General features: G+C 31.3%; 2 protein-coding genes across 3 annotated transcripts; both read left to right on the forward strand.

Annotated features, from left to right (window-relative positions):
• Positions 1 to 142: 142 nt before the first annotated feature.
• On the forward strand, positions 143 to 2909 carry LOC130932999 (short integuments 2, mitochondrial). 2 transcript variants are annotated; one of them, XM_057862482.1, is made up of 6 exons: positions 143 to 467; positions 595 to 781; positions 911 to 981; positions 1422 to 1518; positions 1777 to 1994; positions 2537 to 2909. In XM_057862482.1, exons 1-6 carry the CDS (start codon positions 192 to 194, stop codon positions 2774 to 2776), a joined length of 1089 nt encoding a protein of 362 aa, XP_057718465.1. In that variant the 5' UTR covers positions 143 to 191; the 3' UTR covers positions 2777 to 2909. The 2 variants fall into 2 exon arrangements, with proteins under 2 accessions (XP_057718465.1, XP_057718464.1); XM_057862481.1 differs by having other exon boundaries at positions 562 to 781; positions 2537 to 2908.
• A 5064-nt stretch (positions 2910 to 7973) lies between these two features.
• Positions 7974 to 12335, forward strand: LOC130933718 (ABC transporter G family member 15-like). The gene is made up of 9 exons (XM_057863337.1): positions 7974 to 8226; positions 9748 to 9827; positions 10009 to 10470; positions 10558 to 10680; positions 10762 to 10893; positions 10974 to 11252; positions 11330 to 11602; positions 11679 to 11786; positions 11973 to 12335. Exons 1-9 carry the CDS (start codon positions 7974 to 7976, stop codon positions 12333 to 12335), a joined length of 2073 nt encoding a protein of 690 aa, XP_057719320.1.
• Positions 12336 to 12566: the final 231 nt, after the last annotated feature.

The following is a 12566-nucleotide window of genomic DNA, read 5'->3' on the forward strand; positions in this document are numbered from 1 at the left end:
AAGAAAGCCTTCTAGTCTTATGGAAAAAAACTCTACAACAAAAAATGTCTTAATTGTACAAAAAAAAAAAGTCTTATGAAAAAAAATGATAATAAAAAAAATAAAAGAAGTATACAAAAAAAAAAAAAAAAGAGAAGTGGAAGTAGACACCGCCATCGCCACCAACCGAAACGGTGCCACACAGAGAAACAATGGCGGGATTGAAAAGTCTGCTGAAGAAAGGGTTAGGGTTAGGAGACATGGGATTCAACGCCGGCGGAGGAGCCATTAACTGGTTCCCTGGACACATGGCTGCGGCCACACGCGCCATACGCCACCGCCTCAAACTCTCCGACCTCGTCATCGAAGTCCGCGACGCCCGCATCCCTCTCTCCTCCGCCAACTCCGACCTCCAGCCTTACCTCTCCGGCAAACGCCGCGTCGTCGCTCTCAACAAGAAAGACCTCGCCAACCCTAACATCATGCACGTAAAGTAAAACTAACTCGCAATTCCTCTTTTCTTTTCAACGTAGATTGAGTTATGCGTGAATTAATGGAAAATTATGATTAATTTCTGCGTAGAAATGGGTGGATTATTTTGCGAGGTGCAAGCAGGATTGTATTCCGATAAACGCGCATAGTAAGAGTTCAGTGAAGAAGCTTGTGGAGCTTGCGGAGTTGAAGCTGAAGGAAGTCATTTCGAGGGAACCTACTCTGCTGGTTATGGTGGTTGGTGTTCCTAATGTTGGAAAATCTGCGTTGATTAACTCCATTCATCAAATTGCGCAGTCTCGATTTCCTGGTAATCAATGATAATCAATTGGAACATATTTTATAGTGATGGAAATAATAGCATGTGCTAATTGAATTCTTTTTTTGAGTAAAGTTGGTTTGGGTTTGCATTTGGTGATGTTTAGATTTGGTTCCATAGTGCAGGAGAAGATGAAGCGAGCTGCTGTAGGTCCACTACCTGGTGTTACCCAAGATATTGCTGGATTTAAGGTCTTGTACTTAAATTTCCCCACTTTGTTTCTGAGTTGATTTAATGAACTTTGAATACTGAGTTTTATCGTTATGTGGGATTTCTGTGGTGATTAGTGTCACTCGATTTATTGGTTTTTAGCTTACAAGTTGTGTATATATCTCAATTGTTTCAGAAATGGTTTGTAGTTTGCTTTTATGTGTGGGTATACTTCAAACTTGAGTTTAGTCTAGATTTCCAGTCTGTCCCGGATGCTGAAAGTTTGTCATTATTGTTTGAATGAAATATTGTTTACAAAAGCTAGAAGGGTAGTAAAGAAGTACCCGTGGTTCATGTTAATTCTTGTAATATGATTAAGTCAGTGCTTCCAATATTTTGTTTCTATAATTGCTCTGCCATCTTTTTCTATGATAAGTTGATGGTTCTCATAATGAAATGTGCATCTTACTTGATGTTTCAGATAGCACAAAAACCCAGCATATATGTCCTAGATACCCCAGGGGTGCTTGTTCCAAGTATCTCAGACATAGAGACAGGGTTAAGGCTGGCTCTTGCAGGTAATGTATCAAGCAATTGAAGTTACATTTCCTAACATCCTTTTTTCCCCAGAAGAAAAAAAAAGTAAAGAAAATAAAAAAGAATTGTTTTCTTAATTTCCAATAAAACTGTTCCATGAACTTTTCGTCCCTCAATTTGTGAAGTTCTCAGCAATTTCGTAAGATCTTATCTGCATGCGCTACTTCTTGACTACATGTGTCCGTTGCACATATGCTAGTCTAGCTTTTCTCGTCTAACCTTGGTTGTTGCATTGATAGGTTCTGTGAAAGATTCAGTGGTGGGTGAGGAGCGTATCGCACAATACTTACTGGCAGTTTTGGATACTCGGGGGACTCCACTTCACTGGAAACACCTAAATAATAGGAGAATAGATGGTATTGAATATGATGCTGAAGAAAAACCTGACTATAGTCTGAAAAATCTAAAGCCAAAGACAAGAAATCTACCAAATAAATCTCACTTGATTTATGTTGAGGTAAGATATGACTTCATTTCTCTGGTTTTTTTTCTTCTGTGCATGACAGTCTATGATGCTCTCAGCTTCCAATTTCCATCCTTGGTTAATAAATTCCAAATTCCATAACACTTCTCAAGTTTTTCTAACCTCATTTAATGGAGAATACTTGTGCTTTTGATGATTTGACTGTTGGACTATGATATCTAATCCTGTATGATGTTAATTATTACATTGTGAGATTTGATTTAAATCCTTTGAGGTATTTTTATTGATTAATATTTTGAGTGATTTTGTAGTGCAACTATATGTTGCTGCTACCTATTTGAGAAACAATCAAGAGTTTTAACAATTAGCAGAAAACCTTTGTTACTGCAAGTGCAAAAGACATTGAAGTGCATTTTATTGCACCTGCTGATTAAGGGTTTTATTGGAATACATTTTTGACATTGGGTGTTTCGTCCTGTGAGATGATGGCAAGGACTGTATATGAATGTTAACTGCCATGCTATATATAAATGGATCTTTTTGAACTATTTTTGTTCTTGAGCCATCCATCACAGGACCTTGTAATGGAAGTTCAGCGTGCACTGTATTCAACGCTAACAGAATTCGACGGCAATGTAGAAGATGAGAATGACTTAGAGGGCCTCATTGACCTGCAGTTTGGTGCACTGCAGAAAGCAATGAAAATTCCTCACAAGGCATCAGAAGCAAGGTTGATGGTATCCAAGAAGTTTCTCACTTTATTTAGAGCTGGTAAACTTGGACCTTTCATTCTTGATGATGTTCCTGTATCATGAAAGATCCACCACCTTTCCTTTCTCGCATCTGTACCATATGTTTTGATAATCTATTATTCTAAAATTTTCTGCAATATATAGTTCGAGGTTGAATTTCCTTTCAGTTTGATTAACAAGATTATGATTAAGATTTGTACTTTTATGTCTATCAACATTTTATTCGTTTAATAACTATTATAATTAAACTAATCTTTTAAAATAATTATTTGAAGATATGAAATATTATTCTAAATGAAAATACCTAATTACATTTTCGTTTGGAGACTTGGAGTAGTAGACTAGTTGGCAACATTTTTTTCTTTTTTCGATTATCGAGTTACAACCTCGACTCAAGGGAGAAAACGTACAAAGACTAATCTTTAATTAATTAAAATCTCTCATTAAGAATAAATAATCAATCAAAATCAATCTAATCAAAGCCAAACACACAGAATTCTGCATCAACAACAAAGCAAGACCTAGAAGATTATAAAAATATACAAAAAAAATAACTTAAAAAATAAAGAAGAGTTTATTCCCACCTAGATCTAAACACACTAAATGTTTACTCTTGAGACTAGGAGTGTGAGACATATTTTGTCGATTTAGGTTTTCATTTTTTTTAACTGGTATTATTTTTAGGTTAGGTTCGAGTTTGTTTCGGCCTTTCGGCTTTCGGGTCACCCAGTTCGGCCTAAAATTACTTTTTACACTAAAAGATATATATTTAAGTTAATTAGTAATGTTATATTCTATTTTTATGATTCAATTAATATTTTTTATATTATACGATATTATTTTTATTTTAAAATAATTTATTTTGATATAAATGTGACATAACATTTGTCAAATTTATTTTTTAAAAGTAAAATTTTATTATTTTAATATAAAAAATTTACAAATTTGTATATACTAATGTTTCTGATTTAACTCAGTTTTTTTTGGGATCACTTCGGATTGAGTCAAAATAGACTCGTTTTTCTTTTTGGGCCAAATCTGGGTCTACTTAAACCTGGCTCAGCACGGTCCATAAAAACCCCTACTCGAGACATCAACATAGCAAGACTTTTACCTTCCAAAAAGCTTATAGACTTTCAATGATTAGTAGTAAACTAAGGGTTAATAATTAAATTAGTCCCTAAAAGATAAGGTATTCTTTAAAATTGTCCCTGAAAGATTTTTTCAATCAAATTGGTCCTTCAAAGATTACGAATTAATTATATCTGTGCTTCAGTTACTCCTTTCACAATTTTCGTCAACGATTGATGATGTGAAATGTTAAGTGATAGCATAACACATAACATATTCAATTAGACATTGACTAAATATGTTTACAAAAATCTATCAATTTAGTCATTAAGTCATATTAGGAATAAGATTTTTATAATTGAAAAAAATGACTAAATTAATAAATTTTCATAAACATATTTGATCAATATCTAATTAGATATATCAGGTATTATATATGGTACCAATTAACGTTTTACAACATCAAACTTTGAAAAAAATTATTAACAGAATGAATGGAGGACAAATATGATTAATTCACAATCTTTAAAGAACGAAGTTGATTAAAAAAATTTTTAAGGATGAATTTGAAAATTTTATTTTTCATAATAACCGAAGCTATCCATATTAAATGTATTATTTTTTCTTAACATCCTTCATTGACATCTTTTCTTTGTTAACCCCAAATAACACCCTCTCCTCACTTATATAAACCACTGTTCTATACACTTCTGCCAAATAGTATATCTAATTTCAGACTCATACTTTTAAATTAAGAATAATTAAACATCTCATTTTATATATCAAATAACAGAAAATAACAATCCTAATTTATATTCTTTCAATTTCGTCTAAATCTACTATCTTTTTTGGATAAAATTAAAAAATATTATAACATGTGGAATAACAGCTTCATTTTTTGTGGGCTCATCTAGTTCCTCTATAAAATAAAATTTCTCACCATTTAGTTTCAATGTAAGAATGTGTGTATCCCTTCCTCTGGCGTGTCAAATTTTTTACTCCATTTTAGACTCTAATATTTTGGGATATACAACTTTATATTTATGGTTTAATTATTACTTGATAATAGGATAATAATTTATCTAATCTAATAACTAGTCAATCAAATATATAAAATATATATTAAAACATAAAATATATATTAAAAATAAATTAAATATATAATTTATACAGAAATAGATAAGTAAACGAGTAAATTATTTTACCAATTAATTTTAGTTATATGGTGATTATTTTAGTAGGTACTTTTTAGTGGGTAAATAATGTTTTGTTAAATACTAAAATAATAATTTCTTGACTCAAAAAACCGGTGGCTTTAACTCTCATAACATAGCTCGTCTTTAATACAAGAGAGAGGTGCAATGCAATGCAATGCAATGTATGTAATGATGATGATTTCTAATTTCCATTGACGGTCTAACTCTGCAAAAGAATATTATGAGATTGTGTGACACAATGCAACCATACCTACATACATATCCAAAGTGGAACTCGAGTGTTCTACTCCTACTACTGTTGTTCATGTGGCGGTTGCCATATCTACAAATATTTAAATATCACTTTATCAAATGAAAGAGACCCTTTTTCCAATTACTTTAATATTGCCGGACTTGGAAAAACACAGCCACTTGAAAATAATGCATCATATCAATGTATATCTATCTGTGATCTGTGATAGATTGGAATGAATCAGAAAAATTCAGAATCTCATGACACATATAGCTTTGTGTGTGAACTTGGTCACGTGGAGTTCATTCATACCATCATAAATTGCAATGTATGGTTTTATAGAGACTCGTTCCTTCTCACTCATTATTTAATTCATTAAATATATAATGATACATTATACATTGTTGTTTTTTAATATGGATTTTTTTATTTCCTTTTGTATTTTATATCATCATTCAATTTAAATTTCATATATAGGTTCATAAGATCAGTAAATCACTACTGGTTTACATGCTTTAATTGAACAATAACTTTAATTGTATTCGATTATTTTCTTTAATACTTTTAGGTCGGAGTAATTAAAATTGTTCATAGAAAATAATCTCTCATTATGCTAAAAATGTTTGTTGGCAAAATGTGATTTCTATTTTCTACCTTGACTTTAGTGTATCACAAACCAAACTAATTGTATTTATTTTATAGGTTATAAATTAAGATTATAAATTAATTTTTTATTAAAAATACAAAAAAATTAAGTTTTTAAAATATTTATTTTATATTTATTAAATAAAAAAATTTAAATTTTTTTACTAATTAATAGTAAATTTATGATGTGCGTATCCTAAAAGTACATATTAATTAGCTAAATTTTTATTTTATTAGTAATGTTAAAGAGATAAAAAAAATTAAAATTTATTTTATTTAATATTTGATAAAATTGTAAAAGAATATGAAAAGAAAAGATGAAGAAATTTTATTGATTATTGATTGAATTGAATTGAATTTAATTGTGAAGGTAAAATTAAATATATATAGAATATTATAAGAACAACTAAGGATAAGATAAGATAAAATGATAAAGACTAAATTGTAATTGAATTTATGTATTTTGTTGGGTTGAATTTGTGGGCCACTAGACTTCTTTATTGTTGTCATAGGCTAAGGTGGAAAAGTAGTCCCGCAAGCTGGTAGATGAAAGATGTCAATAATCCACAGCTTGGATAAGTTCTGATGAAATTGTTGAGGAAGATGCGTTTGACGTGGTGACGCAAAGGGAGTTGCGTGCGGCGGAGCTACAGCTGTCGACGGCAAAAAATATAAAAGGAGATGATGTGCTTGAGCAACGATCTTAAAAAACAAGGTGCGCGATAAGATTGATTTTCATAGGGCGCGTATGGCGCACTAAGAGTGGGAACTGCTAAAAATAGAGTGCAAATTGAATTGTTGAAATAGAATGCAGATATGACTGCTGAAATAGAATAGAATACAGACGGAATTATCGGAAGAAGATGCAGATGAAACTGCCGGAAGAAGGAGCAGACAGGCCATAGTAACTATTTCATTCATTATAGTAACTATTTCATAAATAATAGTTGTTTTCTGTTAGAACAGGTGTAACCAAGACTGATATTGAATTTTTACTTGGATGGACATAATAGAGATTGGTTGAATTTTGAGCTAAATTAAAAGATTGATTATTCATCGTGAGAGTAGATTGAAAAAGAAGTAGGGTGATTTTTTCAGCGAAAAGATGATAGCTTATGTATCCCCTTTAAAGAGGATACCAAGACTCTGATACCATGATAAAATTGTGAAAGAATAAAAAAAGATGAAGAATATTGTACTTTTTTTTAAAGAAAAAATTCACCTGAAATAGTATGGTATAAACATAGAAGTCGAACTATATTATCCCATTATGTACAATTGCAATTTTTTCAATAATATAAAAATTTAACTATCAGTTATCAACAACACATCACAACACTTAAACATTATACGAATTTGGAGTTCAAGACATGGAAAAAGCGAACCCTAAAACCACTATCGGCATTGACTTCTACCACTCCTTGTTGTTCTTGTAATCATCGAAGGGTAAGACCACATTAGGTTTCTTTTGTGGTTTGGTAACAACAATCTCGTTGTGGTCGACATTGCTGTCACGACGATCCTTCAATAGCTTCTTCTTATTAGTAGTTGGACATGTGCAGTAGCATGATTTTAATTTGGTGAAAAACTTTTTCATCTTTGAATGTGGAATTGAATTGTTTGTGGATTGTGAAAGAATAGGAAAAGAAAAGATGAAGAAATTTTATTAATTGTTAATTGATTGAATTAAATTTAATTGTGAAGGTAAAATTAAATATATATAGAACATTGGTCTAAGAAAGATAAAAATAAATAAAGATAAAATAAGAACAGTTAAAGATAAAATAATAAAGACTAAAATTATAATTAAATTTATGTATTCTGTTGGGCTAAATTTGTGGGCCGACTTCTTTATTGTTGTTATGGACTAAGGTAAAAGAGTAGTTTAATAATATTTATTAATTATTAATTGATTTTGGTTAAATTTTTTTATTATTAAATTTTTTTATTATTTTATTTTTGAAAAGGCGGGTTGACTTTTCAAACAATGAGAATCGTGCCCATACGGTGCCATAATGAAGCATGCAATAGGTAAGTTATATAGATTATACAAATGTCACTTTGATTGTTACATACACACACTGCTTCCCCAGCAATGGAGTTGCATGCAGAAGTGATGGAGAATGAAAATAACAATAAGAATAATAATGTTGTTATTAGGAGGGAAGTGTGTTTGGTTTGGGAAGAATTGACAGTGGTTATTAACAGCGGCAAGAGCAGTAATAATAATAGTGAAAGAAGGAAGAAAGTGTTGAACGGAATAAGTGGATATGCTGAACCAAACAGAATCATGGCTCTAATTGGTCCTTCTGGTGCTGGCAAATCCACCTTCCTTGATGCTCTTGCTGGTATGCTCACTTTAATTAATTAATTGCATCATTAATGTGTTAATTCATGCTTTAATTTACATAATCATTATTTGATTTGTTATTTCTTTTCCTATAAAAAATCTAAATACATTATGATTATTATTCATGTGTGAAAGTATCCAATAATTAATGTATGATTTACTTTGTCTCATAATTTTCTAAGCATAATTGGGACACCAAAACACTTCATCATATCATATTATAAAATGGCTGCTCTTTGTTTTGTTTTTTCTTATTTCTTTGATTTGTTTTTCTTTCTATAAAAATGGATCTACTCATTTCATGGGTTTATTGATCGTTACTTCATTATTTGTGTTTAACTGTCCATAAGCCAAAAAATGGATCATAACCTGTATTCTATGTGTATTTTATCACCTATTGTCTCACTTAAAAAAAGGACAATTTTGATATATACGACTTTGTTAAATCGGATCATTTTTAATAATAATTGAAGAAAAATTACTAATATAATTGATATATGTATTAGAAAAATCAAAATTAAGCAACTTGATCTAAATATTTTAAATTGTACAAGAGTATATAAATAATTTTAAAGACTAACTACTAAAATATTATTAAGAATTTAATTTTCATGTATTCACAATACAAAAGATTTTTTTGTTGTTGTATTTTTTAATAGGATAAGTCAAGGATTAGTCAAATGTTGTCGAATAGTAGGTTAATCCATTCATTTATACTACAGGCCAAAATTAAAAGGAAAATTTTCCAAAATCTCAGCCCATTCATTTATTTTTGGATAAAAAATTTCAATTTTAGACTCAAAAATATTTTATGACAGAAAAAGGCCAATTTTATAACAAAAATATTAAACAAATTAATTTTTAGTTGGTGGATCAAGTTTTCAAGTCCAAAAAAGGAAAGTATTGAAAAAGTAATATCTTTTAAAAAATACAAAAAATTATAAATAGGCCACTCGTTTAGTCTGCGAACTAGTCTGTTTAACCCACAAATTTTTTCAGATTGATTGAATTCATCCCGTTTATTTCAGAATTTAAACGAGTCTAATTTTAGAAACAAATGTCTATGTGAACAGACCGAACCGAAGATTTGACTCATTCTAATTGTAAATTGTTACATCAACGAAAGCAATTAATTTTTAAATTTATTGCTTACAAAATCATATTAACTCATGAATTTTACTGGATAACAGTCCTATTTACGTCACTTCATAAAAATTAAACTCTATAAAACCTAAAATTTGAATATGTCACACATCTTTGATCTCTTGAGATCTATTAGCAATATTAAAATACAAACTCCATATTCATAAAAGTATAAAACCATTCCCTCAGTCCATTTTTTTTATCTTTTTTCACAAAGTGTACACAAATTTTCTCTTATATTTTGACAATATTATACTTTCTTAGTTTATAGATGTAAAATACGGTTTGACAAGCTCTCTGAGTCCACATCTCTTTCATGATTTTAGTGATAATTAATATTGTTTGTTTGCTTCCAATTAACTTCCAAACACAACAGGAAGACTTGCAACCAATGTCAGCATTACTGGAAATGTGCTATTGAATGGCACTAAGAGAACCACATCCTCCAGAGATCTTGTAAGTTTCTATTTACAATTCTGAATCTTCAAACTCAGTTTTAGTAATGTTCTTTCAGTGCAATTGTGTTATTAATTTAGCTTATTATATATTATTACTTACAATGCAAGGAACATACATATTATTAGTTTCTTATGATTCAAACTTAACCAAATTGAGTTTGTATTGTAAATTGTTGCAGTCTTATGTAACACAAGAAGACCATTTCTTAGGAACACTAACTGTGAGGGAAACACTCACATATGCTGCTTATCTGAGACTTGCTGCAAACATGGCCAATGATGAGATTGACAGGGTTGTAGCCAAGACGCTCGACGAAATGGGTCTTCAAGAATGTGCAGAGAGCAGGCTTGGGAATTGGCATTCAAGAGGAATAAGTAAAGGAGAGAAGAGAAGACTCAGCATTGGCATTGAGATCTTAACTCAGCCTCATATACTTTTGCTTGATGAACCTACTAGTGGATTGGATAGTGCTGCTGCTTTCTTTGTCATTTCATCTCTCAGAAGCATTGCACATGATGGCAGAATTGTTATCTGCTCCATTCACCAACTTAGCAGTGAAGTTTTCAATCTCTTTGATGACATGGTGATCCTCGCAGGAGGTGAAACTGTGTATTTTGGAGAAAGGACTAAAGCTGTTAAGGTACTAAATAAAGTTATCATAAGTTACTTACAACTTAACAAGTATTTGATTTGAGAAACTTCACTAAATTCTGTTCTTCCAATTCAGTTCTTTGAAGATGCAGGGTTTCCTTGTCCAACAAGAAAGAACCCTCCTGAGCACTTCCTTCGTTGCGTCAGCCCCGAATTCGATAGTGTTCTGACTTTGATACAGTCCAAGAATGCCAATAATGTTAGTCAATAGTCACATGAATTTCATCTGTGTATCAAAATTTTCTTCTATTCATTATTAGTATTATCATTATGTGTTTAGGAAGCACCATCATCATGGAATTCTCTAATAAATATGACAACAGAGGAGATTAAATGGAAACTTATAAACTGTTTCAAGAATTCTAGGCAGTTAGCAAATGCAAGGGAAAAGATCAGAGAAATCAAATTAAGAGTAAGCCATAACTCCTTTGTCCTTTCTAAATTGGTTCTATTTTTTCTTGAAATAATTAAATAAATTTCTTCTGATTGCAGAAAGAACCTTCAATAGAGAGGGCATATGATACTAGAACACTGAAGCAGCTATGCACATTGACTCATAGATCATTCCTTAACATGACCAGAGACATTGGTTACTATTGGTTAAGGATTCTGTTCTACATGTTAGTATCAGTGTGTGCTGGTTTTCTTTATCTAAATGTAGGAACTAGTAATAGTGCAATCTTATCAAGAAGCAAGATTGATGGATTCATCTATGGCTTCATGATCTTTCTGTGCATTGGTGGCTTACCCTTCTTCCTTGAGGAGTTAAAGGTACAAAACACAAATCAAATAGACATTTGTATTGTATCATCCTACATCAAACGGCGAGTTAACTGATCGAATAACAGGTCTTCGAGCGCGAAAGATTCGGAAGGCATTATGGAGAGGCAGTTTATGTTCTTTCGAGTTTCATCTCGTCACTTCCTTTTGTTGTTTTCATTTCCCTGACTTCAGGAACAACACTTTACCACATGGTGAATTTTCACCCTGGTTTCTCTCATTACTGCTACTTTTGCATAAACCTCTTCTGCAGCATTTCTGTCACAGAAGGGTGCATGCTTTTAGTTGCTGCTCTTGTTTCCAACCAGCTCCTAGCTATTGGAACATCAGCTGCTATAACTGTAAGCAACCAAATTCTCATCTCTTTCAAGATCTAGTTAATTATGTTACTCAAACTATGCACTTATATGTATATAGATACTGATGATGATGCCATCAAATGCATTTCGAAGAATGATTGACATTCCGAAATTCTTCTGGCGCTATCCCATGTCCTACATCAGTTATATCGCGTGGTCAATACAGGTACTAGGTACTAGTACTCCTCTTCATGCAGGAGTCTTTCTGATACATGAATGATTATATATATAACAGAAACAATGTTTTAACATAATCAAGAGTCAAGGATATTCAAGTTGAGGAACAGTTATATAAGAATGTTTGAGAGGATGCTAATACATAACTACATATGTTTGTGAAACTGATGAGCAGGGGCAATACAAGAATGACCTGATTGGACTTGAATTTGAAGGAATGATGCCAGGAGACAGAAAGATAAAGGGTGAAGTGATACTTGAAGAAATGTTTGGAATAAGAACAGATTATTCAAAATGGTGGGACATAGGAGCCTTGGTTTGCTTGTTAATATCATACAGATTGATGTTTTTCTTGGTTCTTAAGCATAGGGAGAGAGCTTCATCACTATTTCACACCATTTTACTCACAAGATCCTCCCCCAAACTCAAACTCAATCTCAATCTCAATTTCAATCACAAATATATTTCTACCAAGAGACACCATTCCCTATATCCTTTCTCATCTCAACATGGATTTACCCCTCCAATAATATCCTAGTTCACTTCTTATTTGTCTCTAATGTAAAAGTTGCCTCTCTAGTATGAATAAATTGAAATACTACAATATTCAAAAGTTTAAAAGATTTATATCTAACTCTATTGCTAGAAATTTAGATTATACAACATAAACTTTCTTTTTATATCACCAAATAGTTTTAAATTATCTATGTAAATAAGGTCAATATAATGAAGAATGATGAACAAAAATAAATAAATTTTAATCATAATA

Source organism: Arachis stenosperma, chromosome 6 (genome assembly GCF_014773155.1).
Source record: "Arachis stenosperma cultivar V10309 chromosome 6, arast.V10309.gnm1.PFL2, whole genome shotgun sequence".
NCBI classification, from domain to species: Eukaryota; Viridiplantae; Streptophyta; class Magnoliopsida; order Fabales; family Fabaceae; genus Arachis; species Arachis stenosperma.

Bases quoted from the DNA above. Each gene is read 5' to 3' on its own strand.
- LOC130932999 (XM_057862481.1), top strand. From the start codon at position 192: ATGGCGGGATTGAAAAGTCTGCTGAAGAAAGGGTTAGGGTTAGGAGAC. The intron at 468-561 runs GTAAAGTAAAAC...ATTTCTGCGTAG, and splicing joins CCAACCCTAACATCATGCAC to AAATGGGTGGATTATTTTGC. The intron at 1,519-1,776 runs GTAATGTATCAA...TTGCATTGATAG, and splicing joins GTTAAGGCTGGCTCTTGCAG to GTTCTGTGAAAGATTCAGTG.
- LOC130933718 (XM_057863337.1), top strand. From the start codon at position 7,974: ATGGAGTTGCATGCAGAAGTGATGGAGAATGAAAATAACAATAAGAAT. The intron at 8,227-9,747 runs GTATGCTCACTT...CAAACACAACAG, and splicing joins CTTCCTTGATGCTCTTGCTG to GAAGACTTGCAACCAATGTC. The intron at 11,603-11,678 runs GTAAGCAACCAA...ATATGTATATAG, and splicing joins GAACATCAGCTGCTATAACT to ATACTGATGATGATGCCATC.